This window comes from Macrobrachium nipponense, chromosome 21, assembly GCF_015104395.2.
Source record: "Macrobrachium nipponense isolate FS-2020 chromosome 21, ASM1510439v2, whole genome shotgun sequence".
In the NCBI taxonomy this organism is placed as follows: Eukaryota; Metazoa; Arthropoda; class Malacostraca; order Decapoda; family Palaemonidae; genus Macrobrachium; species Macrobrachium nipponense.
In genome coordinates this window covers 77,772,129-77,794,089 of record NC_087212.1, presented here as the reverse complement: position 1 = coordinate 77,794,089, position 21,961 = coordinate 77,772,129, and the positions used below count along the sequence as shown (strand labels likewise).

Below are 21,961 nucleotides of genomic sequence, written 5' to 3'. Positions count from 1 at the left end.
GAAAACCAATAGATCCGCTTATATCTTTGGTCCTAGGTTCATTGTCCATTCTCTTAGAATTTCCCTATATATTCGGAAATGGATAAGGTGGCAAACTCCCAGTCAGTTGTAGAGACTTACCTCCCTCCAATAGTAAGTCTATCCTAATGTTAAGACCGAAGGTTTGTTTCGTGTATGAACAAATACCAAATTTGTAACTAATTTGTATTTTTCATAACTAACAAACCTGAGGTCTTAACAGTTAAAGGCCCACCTCGAACCACCCCTCTAGCAGTCTAAACTGGGTTAGAAATATAACTGGTGGGTCACAGGTAGCCGTGGGCATTCTGGGTATACATGCCCCGTGACCTGGTATAGATGCCATTAGTCCCTGGATCTCACCAGTGTAATCTTAATTCTACCGGTTTCCAGCTTGGCGCTAGTAAATCCTAATGTTAAGACCTCAGGTTTGTTAGTTATGAAAAATACAAATTAGTTACAAATTTGGTATTCTAAATGTGAATTTTTGATATTTTAAAAATAAATCTTATATGGGATGTAATTTAAAGATGTAAGGTTTTATCTCCAGAAAGAATTATTCTTTTATCTTCAGTACTTTTGGAGATATAGCATTGATTAGTGTTAGGATCGGGCCGTGCCTGGTCATTTAAATGTTAATTTATGATATTTAAAAAATAAATCTTACATGGGATGAAATTTAAAGATGTAAGGTTTTATTTGCCAAAAGAATTTTTCTTTTATCTTCAATACTTTTGGAAACATTAGCATCTGAATAGCGTTAGTGCCGGGCTGCCAGAAATGAGCCTGTTTCCAGTTTCGTAGTCATAAAAATAACATTTTAATTAGACTACTTATATAATTATTGAATGTCTTATGTTAGATTGGTCAGATTTTTATAGTTGACAGAAGTTGAAGTTTTACTATTTATGTTATTGTAACTGGAGTTATAATTAATTTAGTTTCTTTGGTGTAACAGTTTCATTACTGTTTTGTTTTTAGATCTTTTGTTTGAATTTATTTTCTAGTTATTGTATATGTGACATTTACAGTTTTTTTCTTCATTACATATCAAATGGTTAATGCACAAACATCCTTTTTCATGAGTTTATGTCAGTTGTTTCTTGATTTTTATATTTTACAAAAGTTCTTATTGTATTTATTAGACTCTTTCATCATACTATGTATTCTTGTTTATATTGCCGAGTTCAAAAAAGCATACACTTACTAGTATTATATACATACGTCACGTGCTTCTGTCTTTGTTATTCCTGCTGATGATAAGTTAATCACATTTCCCTTTACATATTTTGATCTGTGGTTTCTTTTGTTGTAGATATATCTTGATTTTAGGATGGTACCTACTGTATACGTATTGATTAGTTAGTTAAATGCGTTATTTAAGATTACATAAGTGTGTTTGATACTTAATGTTGGTGGTTGTCTTTTTGTATTTTTTTATTTTGGTTTGACAGATGGAATAGTTTCATTACTATTATTCAAATTTTATTTCATGTTTTTATGTATGCAACTTATCAAGTATTAGTTACTTAACTAGTTTCTAAACTATCGGCAGCTAGAATTTTGAAATTGACGGTAACACTACATGTATTGGCTAGGTGATATCCCCACTACTGGAGAAGAGGGGAACCAACTCAGCACGAAAATCAGATGTTTCTGTTTGCTGGTGCTGTGAACAGCTAGTTCAGTAGCAGAGGGAATTTTGGACTTGGTTACTTCTTATTGAATACAGTAGTGCCTCAGGATACGAAATTAATCCGTTCTGAAGCGGCTTTCGTGACCTGATTTATTTGTATCTCGAACCACGTTTTACATGTAAATTGCCTAATTTGTTCCAAGCCCTACAAAAACACCACAGTAAATTTTAAAATAAAGCTAAATTGACCAATAAACAATGAAATACAACAATTTGGACCATTCAATACCTAACATAAACTATACTATACCTGAAAATAAAGTGTATTAGTGTACATGGTACAAGAAATACTGTATGTACATGTACATACGTATGTAGTAAAATGTGGAACCTTACCTTTCAAGTGAGGCGATCTCCGAAAGTGGCGACAGAGGAGGAGAACAAATGGCAGAAAACATGAACACTTAACTTTACGAAACACATTAAAAAATGGCAGAAAACATTAACACTAAACTTTACGAAACACATTAACAAATAGCAGGAAAACATTAACACTGAACTTTACAAAAAACTTAAAATTAATTTTTTTTTTTTTTTTTTTTTTTTTTTTTTTTTTTTTTTTTTTTTTTTTAATCACCAATTTCAACTTTCTGTTTTTTCATATCACTTGGATCTTTCTGTTTGCTTACTACTACTAAAGGCCTCTTTAAAAAAAATAACAATCCAAGGAAGATTGCTTCTGCCTGCTTTTCAAAGTGTTCCTGAAACGACTTGGGCGTCTTTTCTACAAATGATTGCACTTTATGAAAAGCAGCTAGAGCATCCTTAATTTCTGCCATTGTCATAGGGTCCTCCTCCTCGCCTCTGCTAGAGAACTCTTCTTGAATGACGTTATGTTGCATGGCCTCCAACTCCTTCAGGTCATCCGTCGTAAGCTCCTCTTGGTGCTCCTGGAGAAGGTCATTGATGTCGTCCTCGTCGATGACCAGCCCCATGGACTTGCCGAGTGCAACGATCTCGTCAAGATCTGGTTGTGAAACAGTTTCAGGATCGTCAACTGTTTCTGAATCTGCATCAGCTTCGCCCACGTTGAATCCCTCGAAGTCTTGGGCGGATACGGCATCAGGCCAGAGTTTCCTCTATGAAGAATTCAAGGTTCACCTCGAAACCTCCTGCCAAGCTTGATCGATGAGTCAGATGTATATCACGATATCGAAATGCTCCTTCCAAAATTCACGCAAGGTGAGGTTTGTGGTATTGGTGATGTCGAAACGTCTTTTGAAAAGATGTTTCGTATACAGCTTCTTGAAGTTTGATATCACTTGCTGGTCCATGGGTAGGAGGAGAGGGTTTGTGTTAGGCGGAAGATAAAGAACCTTGATGAAAGAATACTCTGCTAGGATATCTTCCTCGAGGCCAGGAGGGTGAGCGGGCATTGTCCAACAACAGCAGACATTTCAGAGGGAGGCCCTTCTCTTCCAAGAATTTCTTCACTGTCGGGCCGAAACGCAGATTTACCCACTCCGTGAACAAAAGTCTCATTACCCAGGCTTTCGCATTAAACCTCCACATCATTGGAAGCTTCTCCTTTAGCACTTTGTGGGGCTTGAAGGCTCGAGGAGTCTTTGAATGATAGACAAGTTGGGGCTTGACTTTACAATCCCCACTGGCGTTGGAACATAGTGCAAGCATAAGCCTGTCTTTCATAGGCTTATGCCCAGGTAGCTTCTTCTCTTACTCCGTGATATACGTCTGACGAGGCATTTTTTTCCAAAAAAGGCCAGTCTCGTCACAGTTGAAGACTTGCTGAGAACTGTAGCCATCCTTGATTGTCATCTTGTTGAACGTCTTAATAAAGGCTTCAGCTGCTTTCATGTCTGAGCTGGCAGTCTCCCCATGCTGCACCACTGAATGGATGCCAGTCCGTTTACGGAATTTATCAAACCACCCACGAGAAGCCTTGAAGTCTGGGGTTGGCGTCGATGTCCCTTCTCCTCCGTCGTCTTCAGCCTGGGCAATCAGATCTCCGAAAATGGCGCTGGCCTTCTGGCAGATTGCCGTCTCAGTTATCGTATCGCCAGCGATTTCTTTGTCTTTTATCCATATAAGAAGCAGCCTTTCCATCTCATCATACACGTGGTTCCTGTTGTTGGACAAAACAGTCACGCCCTTAGAAGGTGTAGATGCTTTGATGGCTTCCTTCTACTTGAAGGATGGTGCCTATCGTCGACGGATTTCGGCTGTATTCCTTAGCACTCACACTCAACCGCATGCCAGCTTCATACTTTTTAATGACCTCCATCTTTGTCTCCAAAGAAAGCATCCTCTTCTTTTTGTGAACTTCAGCAACATTCTTGGGACCCATGGCTATAATTAAGAGTTAATTAAGTTCACACACAACACGATAAAGTATACGTACACGTAGAAAGCGAAATCACTAACACGAATTTACGTTAAAGGACGAAATACATACACAGGCAGTCCCCGGGTTACGATGGGGATTCCGTTCTTGAGACGCGTTGTAACCCGAAAATCGTCGTAAGCCGGAACATCATCAAAAATCCTAAAATAACCTTACTTTTAATGCTTTGGATGCATTCAAAACTATGTAAACTGCATTCTTATTGCATATTTCATAAAAAAAAACTTAAATACTATTGATTATTTTGGATTTTTGGTGTCATATTTCCTCTGCCAGATGAGCATTGTAGGCGTCGTAACCCTGGAACATCCGTTGTAACCCTGGAAATAATTTCTGATAAGTATAATTGAAAAGCGCCTTAACCTCGGAACGTCGTAAGCCGAACTAGTCGTAATCCGGGGACTGCCGTATGTGTACAAGCGAATTCCGTGTGCGTACGATAATGCTGGTGCGACAAAGTGCCCGAACGACGCCTTTACGTAGAGGGATGATGGGATAGACGCTAACCAATAGGAGAGCAGGATCTTACAGCAGTGACTAGCATCAGGAACCAATGAGAGAGTGGGAAGATGGTGGCAAGTCTACAGAATTAGAGGCGCACGAATCTCGGACTTTACAGTACACCCTTTTTTAACCTGAATTATTATCGTATGCCGAGGTTCCACTGTATCTGTGGATGTTTGGTGAAGTACTCTTGTTTTTGTCAGCCATTTCGGCAATATTTAGCTATTGTTAGGCATTTTGTGGAAGGTAGTTATATTTTGCTTTGTTTGAGTTAGCGAGTGTTTGGCATGTCCGATACCGGTTCTCAAAGTATTGCAAAGGCTGCAATACTAGACTGATTAAGGCCTGTTATGATCCACATTCAGTTTGTATATAGTTTAGGGGTCAGACTTGCTTTCCAACTTTGACTTGTGGGAAATGCATTAAGTCGGATAGTAAAACTTGGAAGACTTTAAACTAGCCATTTGAGTAAGTTAGAAAAGGACAAAAAGAGGAAAGCTGTTTCTAGAGCAAACACTAAGAACAGTTAGTTAGTCAGAATTTGACTGTTGGTGTTCTCTCTCCTTCCACGTCTGTCCAACCTTCCCCCTCTCTTAAGTGAGTGCTAGTGTTAGTCTTGCAGAAGAGGTGGCTGTTTGTCCTGCTGATTCTCCTAGGCAAAGGTCCCTGTCAAACTCCCCTGCACCTGGGAGGAGGCATACTTGTAGCCCAAGGGAGGTCAGTGGTGTCTACCCACAAGCAGGCAATCCTGTTGGTAAGTCCAAGGCCATAACAAGAGTGCCATTGGAAAGGTGTCTCAACTTGCCTTCAGTGTGTCGAGCTCAGAGGAGTCTTCCCCAGGCGCCAATGGCACTTTGTACATGAGTCTCCTCTGCTGAAAAGGAGGATTCGTGATGTGTCGCCTTCCCCTGTCCCCCTTAAGAAGGCCAGTGTATTGCAAGAGGACCAACGTCCTTCTTGAAGCTTCCGGGACAGCTCAGAGCAATTTTGACAAAAGGTAAGCGTGGCTCAGGGACAATATAATGAGAGGATACCTTTCTCTAAGTCTCGTTCCTTGTCGAGAAAGTCGTCCTCTGGACGCCAGTCTGATGAGGTCGCACATGCCTAGAAGTTCTGAGCGTCCATTGGCGCCGGATCTTTATCCTCCAGTGCTCCCCTCTCCAGATTGTTCCTGTGTTTTTACATTTGGATCAAAGAAGCGGACTGCACCTGAGCATCTGTTGGCATATGTGCACCCTTCTTGTATGGTAGAGTACATAGTTCAACCTTCATTTTCTGTAGGAGTTCAGGAGATCCATCAGTGCAGGAGTGCCCATTGGAGCTGGATTCCACAGTGGCTCAGGAGCGTCCATTGACACATTGGCGCATTCTCGTCCTCTGATATTGAAGCCAATAATTGCGCACGAGAGAGTTTTGGCTTCCGAGTGCCAATGACGCCTCAAGCACCTGAGCACCCATTGGCACCTGAGACAGCGCCCAGTGGCGTTTCTGGAACAGTCATTTATGATTCAGCAACCGTCTGATACTGGTGCAGTGTCTTGAGGTACAACGGTAATAGACCCATTCATTGCAGCCATTCAAAGTAAATTAGTGTTTTGGGCTTGCTCCCCCTGCTCAACCTCAAGCAGTTTTGTCCCCGGTTTCGTCGGAGAAAGAAGAGGAAGAGGATAGGGAGACTCATCCTACAAATTTCTCGGACTCTTTCTCGCCAGAATCCTCCTATATGAGAGACGATCAGACAGGTTTGTCAAAGTTACCAAACCTTGTTCTTTCTTTTTCAGCTTGCAAGGCTTTAAAAGAGGTTAATCTATGGCTTGCGGACAAGAGGGACGAAGGGAAGGTTAATCTTAACTTCCCTCCTTCTTGTCTTTCCACAAGGAGGCCCTTGTGTTACGAGACCTGGGGCTCTCTCTTTGGCGTATCTGCCTCCGCTCAAGGTGATTTTTCCAGTCTCATTGACTCAGCGAGAAGGACAGCTTTTAACTCTGCTAAGATAATGTTCTCAGCGTCTGAGTTGGATCACCTTATTTAAAAAAAAAAAAAAAAAACATAATTTTGGAGCTAATTTTAAGGGGGTCGCATCATACATGAGATATAAAATTAGAGTGTAATAATCACTTAGTATCGTATGATAAAATAGTAAGATAATGAATATGCATCTTTTCCATGGATCTTTTAAAAAGTTATGCTTTACTTTACTGCATCCAGTAATATTATATGTAATTTTTATATTACTTTGTTTGTATTATAAAAGGGATTTTGACGTAGGAAAAATCTATTTCTGGGGTCAGCCATAGCAATCATTGTTTTGGTTTGGAAATCGGCTGAGGGCGATTGTGAGGTAAGTATGTTTTGCTGTATTGAACTCAAATCAGAGTGACTTTAATGCTTCTAGTTAGCACAAATGAACCTCAAGATACTCTATTTAAATGGGACAAGGTTATTTTACGTTATACAGTGTTTTCATGTCAAAATATCACTTAAATATGTATTGTTTGTGAACGGAATTTAGTTATTTTTTTTCATTAGTAGATGGCGCTGGGTTATGTTATTGCATAAACAAAAACTAACAGATTCCATTCGATTTTTTCACTCGATCTCATCTGAATACTACAAGCTTTATGTATTTATCTTTTATTGGAGTGAAAGCAGTAAGATATGTTCTTTCATGCCCAATAGTGTTGATTAAACACATTTCTCTCAAATTTTTTTTACGGTCGAGTTTGATGGTACTATACCAAAGTTTGCAAGTTTCATCCGTGTTGCCAATGCACAATAATAGTCGTTAGCGGATCTTGCATCCAGAAGGTGAACCATGTTCTATCCATTTAGAAGTGCTCAGCGAAGGAGTGGATGAGCCTTTTAGGTACTCTATTTTCGATAGAACAACTTGTAACCTTGGGAAGACTTTACATGAGGAATCTTCACTTCTTCCTCAAAGTAAATTGGAACAGAAAGAATTCCCCTGACTTGTTTGTGTTCCAAGTAACGAATGAGATAAAGGAAGACCTGTTTTGGTGGCGATCAGATGACAGGCTTTTAGAAGAGAAATCACTCCTCCCTCTGAGCCCCGACCTAGTACTATTCTACTCGGAAGCGTCTGACCTAGGTTGGGGAGCTCTCCTAAGAGACAGGGAAGTCTCAGGAATGTGGAATGGACATCAGAAGGAGTGGCATATCATTTTGACAGAGCTGACAGCAATCCATTGGGGACTGTTGGAGTTTGCGGATTTGGTCCGCAACAAGGTAGTGATTGTCCACTCGGACAACAAGACCTCTGTCATATACAGGAAGCAGGGACGAACACATCCGTTCTCTCCCTGCGAGGCAGCAAGAGCCCTGCTTCTTTGGGCAATTCAGAATCAGACAAGAGTCTTAACAAGATTCACCCAAGGAAAATTCAACATGATAGTGGACAAATTGAGCCACAAAAAGCAAGTTCTTCCCACCGAGCGGGATGTTGAATTCGTTAGTCTGCCTTGATTTGCGGAAACTTCCGGGCAAAACGATTCTGGATCTGTTTGCCATGTCAAAGAACCATTGTTGTCCTCTGTATTGCTTGCCAGTTCCTGATCCTCAAGCATGGTCAACAGACGCAATGCTTATGTATTGGTTGGACAAGGATCTGTATGCCTTCCCACCATTCAAGATGGTGAGGAAGGTCATCAACAAGTTCGTCTCACCAGAACATTTTGATGACTCATTGCCCCATTCTGGCCAGCTCAAGAATGGTTTCTGGATCTACTAGAACTTCTGGTAGATTATCCAAGATTATTACCACAGGGGAACCTTCTGAAGTGGGGCTGTCTGAGTAGACACTCAGACAGCCCCACTTCAGAAGGTTCCATCAAGGTCTGTCCACTCTGGCCCTGACTGCTTGCAGACTGTCTGATGCCTCATATGAGTGAAGGGTTTTTCAAACTAGGCTGCAAGAGCTATTGCTCAATGCAGGAGAAAGTCATCTAATGATGTATACCAGGCAAAATGGACAATCTTTAAATTATGGTGTAAAGAAAATAAAATATTTTTTTGAAAATCTGTATAGCAGAAATTGCTGATTTCTTATTGTATAGTCAGAATTTCACAACTACTACTTTTTTATATTATGTTGTGATTGTTCTTTACCTTCAATACGGTTTGATCTTTACCTTCATTACGGTTTAATGAAAATATGTATATATATATAGATATATATTAGTTAATTAGCTTTATTCATACAAACACTGACATCCACACACATTAACTTCTCAATTTACAAATGTATACAGTACATATATAGCTACTTTTATATTGTATTTGCTGACTACACTACTGTTACACAGCTTATGTAGTTAATACATAGGATACCCTTCCAGTCTTCAGTATTCATGTTCATACACTATTTTACATATCTACCACATAAATCACAATTGTCTAGCTTTCATGTGGTTAACTAAATGACTGAACATGCATTTTTCCAATGAACTTTCATTTCTCTATTAATGAGACTTTTTCATGTACACAGTTCCTATCCTTTCCTTTTTAATCAATAAATATTCCGCTTGTCAACAGAACAACAGATTAAGAAATACTTAAGTTATTTTATGGTATGGAAAATAAATTATCTTGAGTTAAGAACTGTAGGTGAGTGTGGAGGGTAATTGCATGAGCATTAAGGATTAGTGGCATTTTCCAAAACTGTAATGCTTATACATATATTGTAACATAACAGTATTGTAATTTATTATTTCTAAATAAATATAGCTACTGCAGGTTGTGAAAGCCTCATTAATAATATGTCTAAAACTTTACATTGGGCAAAAAACATGAGAGCAATGCAATAAATACATTAAATGGGGTATTACCCATACTTGATGAAGAATCTAATCATACAGACAGGCACTTTTGATAGTGAAGCTCACTGAATTGGAATTACAATATGCACTTCTTATAAAACAATATGTACAATACTTCAATAAGTTATTTCGTACTTGTCTGAATCATAACATTATCACCTACTGCTCTTTAATTTCCCCCTTCCACAACTACACACAGTAACTAAATCCTTTTACATTGTCAATCATAAATTCTTTACCTTAACAGCTCTAATTGTTAAGAGAAAATTCATACTTGCTGATACTGTATTACGTATATTGATCATGCAAATATAACTTTCTTCGTAACTTAGTAGAGGTCAATACTATAATCTATAACCTATTTGATGAAATAAAGGGGAAACAAGACATTGTGTACTTAGGTTTTATCCAAGATCTTGGAGTAAAAGTACCAGAAAAATTGTTCTTAAGAAATTAGTTTTTGGAGAATGAACAGGCAGGTAGTGGAACCATTTGTTTAAAGTACATATTTAAAGGATTATAAACTAAATTTTTTCATCTGTTTTAAACACTTCTGATGTTGCTATTAAACTATGCTGACAGACTTAATTGTCACATAAGATATCTACCATGTTGCCTTGTTATGGCTTAAAAGTTCATAATTTTTGGTTATGAATGGGAAGTGTGTTTCAGTGTTCTCAGTTTGCTAGCTACAAAAATTTATTAAACATATCTATGCAAACGTATTGACTACCAATGAAATTATTTTCCATTACTCCCATATTTCATATAATTTTTGTATAAATTTTTTCCTTTTTAGTTATTTACTAATTCCAGTCCATGTTAATTCAGTGTATATCAATGTTCACAGTCCATGTTCAGTTTATAAATGATTAAACTCAATGTTCACACTACTGTTACACTGATATCCTAACACCACCTCGATTGTTACACAAATGCCTTAGCAAAGGCTCTTGATTAGTCATGAATTTTCTGCTTTAATCCTTGCCAAGGTTCTGGTTACACCAAACTTCAGAAGTAAAGTACAAGAGATCAAATATACTTTTTAATATTGCTCATTTAGAAAGAATTTAGCATTATTAAGTTTCTGAAACCAAAAGTTTTTTGTAAATGTCAATTGATATAAAACAATAATTTCCTTTTGTGAAAAAATCCAGTCTAATTTTTTCTATTCCATAAATAAAATGTTGCTACTTATGCCTAATGCCCAGTGGGTATAATTTGATGAAGTACCACATCTACAATAGACAAAAGAACTTGTCACTCACAGAAATACATTCCCCACCTGATGGAAAGCTCCATCTTTTGAGAAGGTGATTTTGCCCATCAAAAGTGCTGCGTAAACTTAGTAAAATCACTTTGAAACTGTTTGTCTATGCAATGCACTTCTGCTCTTATTTCACAGTTGCCGACCTCTGTGCTGTAATTTTAAAGATGTTGACCTATGGAATGCATTATTGGTTGTTTTTCATACTACTTATGTTCCTAAGGACCAGAAACTGGTAGTTAGTACCTATAAATTTGCACATATTAGAGGTACTCACCAAATTCTCCCATTCATTTATCTGATCCAAGGCCCAAAAGTTTATAACAATGTACCTGAGCTGGTAAGCATGTGCTGAAAATTGATAGAGATTAGGATAAAGTGTGCAGTAATGAAGCTAGCTACCCTGTATCCATGCAGTAAGTGGCCTTATTGTTAGTATTTACTTAGATAAATATCTTAATGTTTTGAATCTGCATAATTTTTTATCATGAGGGAGAGTAATCTTCAATAAGCAATTATTTTTGTCCTCTATAACAAGGGTCAAACAGCTTTAATTTCACATGACATGTCTGATCTAAATTTCCATATGACACAGGTGTAAAAGAAGTCTAGTCTTACCACCAATTCCTTTAGCTATTCCTTTCAAAAACTGATAACAGCAGAAGACAACCAGTCTTGTTCTGTTAATGGTAGTGCAGGAGTATCTGGAGTTTCAATGGAAGGATTCCACTTCCCTTGAACTGTGAATTCATAAATCTTTGATAGTGACTGAATTCAGACATGATAATGGCTTTGACTCAATTCAGACAAGATTCCAAGCACTAGATGTTCTACACATGAGTTTTCAAGAATATTGTCTATAGTTTTTGCTACATAAACAGTATGATTGACTGCATTACTATTTAAACCTCCGGACTATGGATATTGGGTTTTGCCTGTTACAAGTGCAATAACTGCTATGTACAGTACTTAATACTTTAAGAACTAACTACAGATTAACTCGGACCCAGAATCTAGAAACAATTCTTCCAAATTAGATATGTATTTGAATGGTTTTTGTCCAGTTAATTTATGATCTCATTTGCTTTCTTCCCACAAATCCTTGCTGACTACTACTACTTTGGTTCATTGATTTACTTTTCTGTCATTGATTTACTTTTCTGTCCATGATCATCCCTGTAGCAAATTATACTTTTTTTTACTGAACCTTAGGAACAAGAAAACAAGATTCCTAACTGCACCAGCATGTCCTTTATCCTACTTACACATACTATTAGTAATAGTGCTGTTTTCAATTTTTGAACTTTTGGAGTCTGCAATGTGACATATTTTGTAAGACAATTTGTATTTTTCATAGCAACAAACCTGAAGTCTCAACATTAGGATAATTTCTAGCACCTAACTAGATGAAAGCAAGGAATCTTGTGAGATCTGGCAACGCGTGCGTATATCGGGTAAAGAGTGGTTAAGGACCATGCACCCATGCCACAGTGTCAGTCTTTCTTAAAACCACCTGGATGAGAGTTGTGGTTGACCTCTCTCGGCCTTTACCTGGTTCATTGCCTGTTTTTGCTTGTGTTTGACTGTGTTTGTGTGTGCTTTTTTAATTGCAATAGGTTTGCACCAAATTATCATGCTGATGTCAGTTCCTTTTTGTTCAGTTGTCCTTTTCATTTAAATGATATTCTCTCATCATCTAAAAATAAAGTTATGGTTCACTTCATTTTGTAAAAAATCAGAACATTCTTTATCATCCCTAAGAGAATGTAGCTCTTATTAAGTAGTTTTAAGGTTTTTTAACTGGTAACTGGTAAGCAAGTGGTAAAGTAATTTTCCTATCATGTGGAAAAGTTTTTTTGTAGCTTTAACTCCACTACGTAGTTCATATATAATTTGATGTGGCTCATTCAGTTTGGAGGTCACTCATCTGTTACCAGCTGGCAATGGAGGTTCCTCACCTGTGAAAGGGTAAGGGCTCGAGTACCAGATCCTCGTCTAAGTCCAAAATATGTACATGTCCCGATCCAATCTATACATGCACCTATATCTGAACATGTTACAGTGGCATGAATTTGCTTCGCTATTCCTACTTGAATTTTGCATGGACTCTCATCTCAACAGGATCCATGTCATGTTTCCCTTACAGTCTCTCACCAGTTGTAGCCTTAATCGCCAACTGTTCATTGCCTGTTACACTGCACCATTATTTCTACTTTATAATTTTGTTTACGCAACCAGTCTGAGTTTTTCTTGTTGGTTACTGATGGTCTTTTTCCTTCCTCATTCTGAGGATGATCTGTAAAGTCATTTGCATTTAAACCTGTTTGGGTAATTTTAAGGCTCGGCACAGGCTAACTCAATAAACAAAATAGATATATCATAGTTTCATGAATGCTCACTTTAGGAATTATACCCTGTATCACCCAAACTTCCTTTTGGCTTAGATTACAGTCGTTGAGGCCTTTGGTATATACTGGTGTCAAATGTTGACCCATGTACATCTTTAAACAGCCTCATCCTGTAAATAAAGATCGCAGTCCTTGCTTGTCCAGATGTCAGCTGTGGAATTATGCCTTGATCTTGTATAGTATCCTAATTTTAGATAACTCCAAGACTGATCCACTGGCCGTAGGTCCTGCACAAGGGTCAAGATCTCTTGGTGACAAGTTTCTCTTCATGTCCAGTCATATTTATGAAGGTTATCTACTCCTGTACTTTACTGTCCTTACAATGGTGGTCACATTTCTACTGTGACTGGTGCATTTATCTGCTTATTAGACCTCTTTTGCCTGCATATGTTTAGCCTTTGTTCTAATTGCAGCTGCCTCTGCTGCATCTAGTAGTACTAGAATTTTCAATATGACTACTCTGGTCATTTTCCACTAATGTCTCCATTTATTGCGTTCATGATGAGCAGCTCCTCTGGAGTCTTAGTGATCGACTAGTGTCTAAAATTCAGATCCAGCGTAAACTAGTTTCTTTGATGATATCTGCACTGTCATTGGTGTCTCCAAATCTGATTAGGTAGAATGTAAATTTGCTTTCCTGTAGTTTCCCTTACAAGAGGTTTTTTTCCCTTCTGTTGTGCCTTTGTTAGTGATGCTGTGTTAGTCTGTCAGGATGCTGTCTTCTTATGGCTAGGACTCTGTGGTGTCCTTTTGATTACATGTTGAGGGTACTGGCAGTGGAGCACAATGTAGACTGCACTACAAATAACTGTTTGCTGCCTCTCTCCCGCTGTTTTTCTTTAATTTTATTTATAACTTTTCTTTATGATGTACCAATCTTTCCAAATTTCACCACATTTAAGAACAAATCCTTATGTCAAACCTTGAAATACAGCTCTTATTAAACTACTTTTAAATAATTACAATCTTGATTGCAAGTGGTTTCTTGGCCAGGTGTGGTTCCCCCCCTTAACACTGATATGACTGATAGTGATTTGTTGGCCCCCGTACTATAACTGAATATATCTAATCCATCCAACTACTCTGCTCTTCCAGTTGGGTGCTCTCACTTATTTTGGCATGTTACCATGAAGTTCCGTGGCCTAGATAAAGTCAGCGGCAGGGAGGAGAGGCTTTCTTGAAAATATCAGTATTACTAGGAAAAAACAAATGTATAGCTTATCAAGGATAGTGTAACTTCCCTTGAAATATTTAATAAATGGTTCCGTCAAGCTTCAAGACTTGTCGTGTTCGTACAACTTGGTTGCTTCAGTATGACTGAATGGTTGTTATTGTCCTTATTCCAAAACAAAAAACATCACAACATGGCCATTAACTTACACTTGCAAGCAAGATTTATGTAGATTGTGTTACTGTGAGCTATACAGTTTCCCTTTATTTTGAACCACCAACTAAAATGAAAAGATAAATTAAGACAGCCACTGTAACCTCTGCCAGGACAGATTTGGAATTTATTTGCATGTGTAACATGTCCCCTAATGAACTCAAGGGGAGGTTCCCTCTACAGTACTAAAAGCACATTTGTTTCAGTTGTTGAATCAGAGCCCAAGTGATTCTACCACACCAAAAATGATATAACTGGATAAGTTTCCAATATAACTAGTGAATTTGTGAATGAGAGAAACACTATTACTGGCTACTGTGCTCCTCATAACATGTAGGGAACAGCAGTTCCAAGGAGTTAAGCACCAAAATGTAAAATTTTCATAAGCAGCCTACCCAACTGTATACATACAAAATATTATAAGGATCATACTATACACTGAAAATATTTACAGCTGACAGAATTACATAATTTTACTGCCTTAATCCAATGATGCAGTTTGAAGATAAAAATATATAACTGCTAACATACTACTTGCAAAACAAAAATTTCAGGTCCGCCTACAGCCAGTGGTCTCCCTTAGTGGTTTGTGAGACATGAGGGACTCAACAGTTCTTTTTGTCTGTTGTAGAGTCGCCACATTTAACTAATTGCACCTTACCAGAAATTGAGCATAAGTCAAATAAAGAGGAACTGCATGGACATGGGCAATGTGCATATTATTTCATGAATATATAGCAAAACTGCAAGTGCACCATTTCAATGTTGAGTGCTAGATGAGTCTTGTGGACATTTCCACTGAATTCAATATGAAATGCTATTGTTCTCATATTCTTTTCTTCCAAACTTACTGTCTAATAATGAACTGATTTTTGCAGTAGGAAAAATAGCATTACCCCCAATTCTGATGTGACCAATGCATGAAGGAAGAACACAAAAAATAGGCAACACACTTGTCTCATGATCTCTCTCTGCATGAGAAGTTAAGAATGGTAAACAAGGAAACCTAAATCAATAAGGTAATTACAGATGAAGTCATAAAATATCATGGAAAAAGTTATAATATTGCATACCTATATGAATGCTCTAGTTACCAAATACTATACTATTACATATCAAAGAAGAATAATCACACAAAAAACTAAAAACACAGAAGAGAGTGACTGGATTTCATTTAGTAAGACATATCAGTACCGTTATATGTTCACTTTCTTTCTCATGATACGTACCATTTTACTATTGCAGTTATGACCAACATTTTCAACCATCATCAATCTTTGAAAGGCACAGAGTATCCTGAGACAAGCAATCGTGACTTCACTTTGGATTGCTGACAACACACAAATCCATTTTAATGCTTGTGTAAGCAAAATTTGGTACTATACTGGGTAGATAAGCAATATAATTAATTATAGGAAGCACATTTTCTTTTACAGGAAAATTAAGTCTCGTCTAACAAAAATGTACATAAAGCATATAATGTTGGCTCAATTTTAGTTACAAAACATGTGCTCCTCCAATATGTAATACAAGCACCTTGTTCTTATGTCCATCTCACCTAAAAAGGTAATGCTAACACAAATGTAAGTTGGTCTTTCACATGCAAGGCCATAACTTACATTGTATGAAAAAGCCATTGTGCAAGCTGTTCCTTTCATTATCAACCACCAATTCACTCTATACATTAATGTTGACAGGTATTTTATGCGCAAAATATAAAGCATGTAAAGAAGACCCAAATCATGACATTTGCTTAGTCTTGCTAATGGAGGATGTGCCAGATTTGTCAAGTTAGATATTCCCTTAGTTGCAGTTTCTCTAAAATGCCATCATTTTTAAGTAACGAATTCTTCTGTTTTATAGGCGTGAAATTTACTTTTAAAGAGTGCTCCCATTAGTAACCTATTGAATCTTCGGTCAAGTGCACATCAATGAGCATCTTATACCTCATGAAATAATACATGTGCACATTCTGACTGAGGTAACACAAGCTGGATAAACTGCATTGCTTGTTTAAAGTGTTGTCCCTTGTTGAAGAACTTTCCAACAAGATTAGGAAGCCAGTTTTTTGCATTGTAAGTCTTTCAACTCTTAAAAAAATTTTATTTTTATTTTTTCCTTTCAGACTGGTTTTCCTTTCCACAAAATTGATCATTATATGAAACACCAAATGTAGCAAGAAGTAGGCTGTTATATAATTCCCTTTCCCTAAAATACCATCAAAATACAAGTACTGTGATTTCAACCTAAAGTAATTTATTCCTAACTTCCCTCTTGAAAATTCAACAGGCATTTTTGTATCTAGATAAGACAAATATTACAGAAATTGAACCTACTGTTATAGTTAGGGAATAAAAGCCTTCTGCGTATTTACTCTGGTACATTGTTTAATATACATCCACTGATCAAAAGCAATAAGTGATGTAGTGAGGATTGCCTATTGTATACAGTCATAGAATTCCTTGTAAAACAGTCTTGGCAAGGGCTGCGAGGTCACACCTTCTAAATAGCTGGGTTTTAATTACATTTGCCATGATATGTTACTACAACTAGGAGTAGAATTTTGTTACAAGAAAAATATTCCACAAATGTTTTATCTCTAACTTTAAATTACCCTAAGCTTTCCTGCTCAGTGTAGCTGTATATAAACATGAAAGACAATAACACTATTAGTTTAAAATAGGCCACTATCAAATAAGACATTTTGTAAATTTGTTACATGAAGCAAATTATTGGCAAATGAAAAAAAAAAAAAAAAAAAAAGACATTTTGGGAAATTTTATCAGCTTTGTGTTTTATTCTTACACCACATTGGAAAGGACAAGTGTCAGGCAGTACTAATATAGTCTCCTTGACATCACAACACCATAAAAGCAGTTCTATGTCACCTAACTCTATATAAACAATTATATACTCTGCTCTTTCTCTTCAGGATCATTACACCAAAAGTGAATAACTTAAACAGATCGTTTAACGATTTGTTAATTTGAGCCAAACAACCCAATTTATCTTGTTCCATGGCATGAAACACCAATTAATCTTAAAACAAGGATAACTGAAGAAACTTTAGATATACAACACTTGCAATAAACATATCCTGCCCTAAGCTTAGGAAATAAAAGATATAAAGTTCATAAGAAACATACTAAAAAATATACTGCTGTTACCACTTGGGCATTGCATTATTTCCTGCTTACATTAATACCATTACAGCATACTAATTACACAGTTTATTCACATGAACAATGATTCTTCTACCAAAATAGAACATTTATTATTCTAAACTTTGTATCAATTCTAACAGCATATTTAGATCAATGATTCTATTTCACCTTAAACCTAAGTTTTTATATATATAGTATGTAACATAAGTACTCAACAAAGCACATCTGAGCAAATAAAACTCTTAAACATGAAAGCAGATGTATTAATCCATGCATGCACTGAATATTCAGTGCACTTGGGAATAAGAAAAAATTGCTGTGTATCCTTAAACAATATTCAACAATTATTAAAACAAACCATTCAGAAGAGATTTCATTATTCATCTATCTGCCAGTCATTCACTAATAAACCTTTGAAATTAAGCCAATGGAGGCAGAATAAGTATAATATAATAATAGTGAAAACAAAACTTCATCACTAAGGAAAATTAGTCGGGAAATATTAAGTAACAAAAGAAAAAACAAGACTTCGCTGCTACAGGAAATTGATAAAGAAATATTAAGTAAAAATAAGATTAGGTAAAGGTAGTCTTGTTGAGTGTAAAATTATTGTAAGCAGTTTTTTTTTAGAAAATATATCTGTACGTATTTAAAAGTTCTCATTATTTCAGCCTTTTTTTAATCAGTCAATAACCTATTTCTTGATTTGAAGGACATACGAGAAGGCAATAAAGTTTTAAGCCTTGTTCACTATACAAATGGGATCATTTTAAGGGGAACCACTGTATTCATGAAGAGTGCATCATGAACATCAGATATGTGGTAGATTAACATCATCTTGCTTTTCATTTTGAATTTAGATGCACAATCTGTATTAATGCAATGAATATGTGAACTTCCAATTGCTTGAAAATATGACCTAATATAAGAAAATTTTCCAGTATATTCTAAAGGCATCATGTCATATATCTTATACAAGGTATCTTGCAATATTATTAGTCACTCTAACCTGTACATGTCATAACTAGCCTCAGGCTAAGTCAGTCCAATTGCCAGTTGTAGTAAGTCATCATTTTGCAACTATAGTGCAATAAAACTTTGTAAATATCAAAACTTCTTGCAGCCACCTTACTTCCTTAACGGTGCTCTCACATAGTTCCACCATAATCCAAAATCAACTACAATCAAAGGATTGCAATAACCTTTCAAATACAGCATCTCTATAAGGCAAAGGTTCCTAATACTTGCCTTTTTAAAGCACTATCTAAGGCTTAAGTTAGCTGATAGCGTCACAACATCAGACCTCAGGTCTAATACCAGCGAAGCTTCGGCATCAAAATAAATTATAATGGAAGTTCCGGATTGGAGAGCATCTTCATGAATACTCTCGGGACTGGAATATTCCTATCATTCTCTATCAGGTCCCAAGTACTATAATTGCATTTACTAAACCACAATGGCAAACTTGACAGAAAAAAAATTGTTGAGAATGGGGCACATTTCATCTAAAGAGAAATTGAATTAAAATACATTTATGGTTTTTTAATACCTTCAGTATATTTACCCCTAGCTTACCTCTCACAGTTAAAAAAAAAATTACACATAATGGCTAAGGACTGGCGACAGTGCACCTGAAAACAAAGTGCATATGAACACAAAGAACTGTTTATTGCTTTTTAAGTTCATTCAAATCCAACAGTAAAAAATGAGATTCTTGCATCTGAACATTCACCAGTGGATAAACTTTTGTCCACAATCCTTTCATATTCTACATGGTGTTACATATAATGATGAACTACATTTGGAGAAACAAGGTCAACAATAAAGAAACAAATGGAATGGAGTTAATAATCTTGGAAAAAAAAATATTCAAAATCACTGTTCTCTTAGGAGCATACAAATTTTGCAAACAAACCTACGGGAGAACACCAATGATCTTCCAAAAAGCCTTTTCCTACAACCACACTTTTCTTTCCAGCATTACCTCACGAGTTGCAGCATAACTCCTCCTTCACTGCATCTACCTGTTCTGTTAATAGCAGGCACAGGTTTTCCTCCAAATGGTAATCATACGCAATCAAGTGAAATCTCTATCACATTTTTGCAAAACCTTCAATGGTCTCTTCATTTCCTCACTCAAAGCACCAGCATTCAATAGTTTTTATAATAAAATCTTCAGTGTCTGTTAATGGAGGATTGTTGTATGTCTTGCAAGGCTGCGTTCTTCCTTGGTATAGATCACCATCCAACCACAAACCAAAATTACCACTGTAAAGAAAACAACTTATTAAAAGTGATTAAAACACTAAAAGGCTGATTTAAAAAAACTATGGGATTGCTATATTAAAACAGAGTACTACTACACCTAAATCTGTGGCATAAAAATATCTGGAAGTCAGTCATTCTCCTCCAGAGTACAGTATTCTGGTTCAGGGGGGTACCTTATAAGGACAGAAAAAATAAACCTACCAAACACCAAAAAGCGCATGACTGAACTGTCTGTCTGTTAGGTACCATAATGGAATTGGCTAAGACACTTTGATTACATTACACTTCATCTCTGTAAATGCTACAGAAACTTCTAAACACCTATCCACCTCATTTGTCAGCGTCTATTTAATGAAGGCCATTGCAGATATGGATAATTTTAAATTAAATATAAGTTACAGCACAACTTCATGGATTTATGAACTAATAAATTACATTATGAACTAATAAATTACATTATGATTATTTTTGCTACGTAGCATTGCAGAGATGATAAATTTTAAAATAAATCTCTTACATTGAATGTTCAAGTATAATATATAGGGTAATTTAAGTTAGGAACTATGAAGCATTGTTCTTACCTGAAAATATGTTACTCAAAAGACATTCTTACTTATCAGATAGCTAGACACACAAAGCATCTATTACCTTGAGATGCTACTGTATCAATAATAAATAGTACTATAGTACTGTGTTGTTCCCTCTAGTTCTACCCTCTACATCAGGTTCAGCAGCTGGGTAACTTCATCTTTTACTGAACAGGCCAGTATCTGCATTGCCTCTAGAGTCAAATATTCCATTCCCTGGCTGCTCTAGCAGTGGCAGGGCAAAGAACAGATTGTGTTTCAAATGCCAAGAGTGAGATTGTGCCTGTATGCAACTAGTAAAGGTCAATCTCCATTCTCTTGGTATTCTCTGTGGTTGCTGTAAAATTGATTAATCAAATCAAATTGTTTGGACAAGTCTAGACTCCTATCCATTGTTAATGTTTTCTTTACATTAGTTAAAATCTAAACAGCATGTTTACGACAACCTAGTCAATAGATTAGAGTCCAGAGTTTGATTACTTCATAAGTCCCTTTAAATCTTTACAACTTTGGTGATGGGAAGCAAAATGATTTTGGATGTTTTAAGTTAACCTGGTGTTTTGCTGTTTACACTGTAAGCATATATGGTAGCACACTAGTTTAATGTTGATGCAGTTAATGACCATGAAAAAAGTAATTTTGTCGAAAAATTATTTTTTCCTATATACAAACCTAGGTTGTCTAACAAAAGGATATCCGCGGGAACGCGCCGCCGCTACCGCATACAAAGAGTTCAAACTTGAATCGCTGTACCTGGGTCTGGGGTAACTGCGCGGGGTGAGCCCGGGCCAGCTTGGGTAGGTCATTGTGATACCATTCTTTGAGCCGTTAGAATACTTAGTCTAAACAGACACACTCTTCAAAAGGGGGGCCATAACTCAATGAGGGGTGGATGAGGAGGGCCATTAATCTGTTAGACAACCTAGGTTTGTATATAGGAAAAAATAATTTTTCGACAAAATTACTTTTGTTCCGACTAAGTACAAACCGTCGGTTGTCTAACAAAAGGAGACTCGAACTGAGGATGGGAAGGTGAGTGACCTGAATGTACCCTTTGAAGAGCCGCCAATAACTTCACACGACCTGATGTTAACCCAGACCCCCTTCTCCTCATGACACTTTACACGGTAAGGATTCAATAGGGGAGAACCCAAGGGGCTCCGGCTGTTGTCCTAACCTATGGTACTAATACTCACTCAGAGAGCTGTTCCTGAAGGATTCTTAGCCATCATTCTACTCTCCAGGTAAGTCAGTAGTGGCCAAGTCGTGTCATGGACCAGTACAGTCATACGTAGGATATTACCAGGAAAACTCACTCATACCCCTTACATTCGGCCAGACTTAGGCGGGAATTGCTGGGAGTGTGTGTGTGTATTTCCAAATTGAGGTACGCAGTGCGGGTGACCAACGCCTAGAGGATCTCTTGGGCTGCGACAATGGGGCCCAGAGAGAACACCTCTAGAGATTT

At 37.0% G+C, this 21,961-nt stretch overlaps 1 protein-coding gene across 14 annotated transcripts in view; it reads right to left on the bottom strand.

Moving 5' to 3' along the window:
* Positions 1–12,486: 12,486 nt before the first annotated feature.
* The window catches only part of LOC135198187 (oxidation resistance protein 1-like), a 1,642,352-nt gene continuing 1,632,877 nt past the window's right edge, over positions 12,487–21,961 (bottom strand). For all 14 annotated transcript variants that reach the window (XM_064225746.1, XM_064225738.1, XM_064225737.1 and 11 more), the window contains one exon: positions 12,487–19,906. In XM_064225746.1, the coding sequence (XP_064081816.1) occupies positions 19,771–19,906 (136 nt within the window). In that variant the 3' untranslated portion in view covers positions 12,487–19,770. The remainder of the gene's footprint in view (positions 19,907–21,961) is intronic.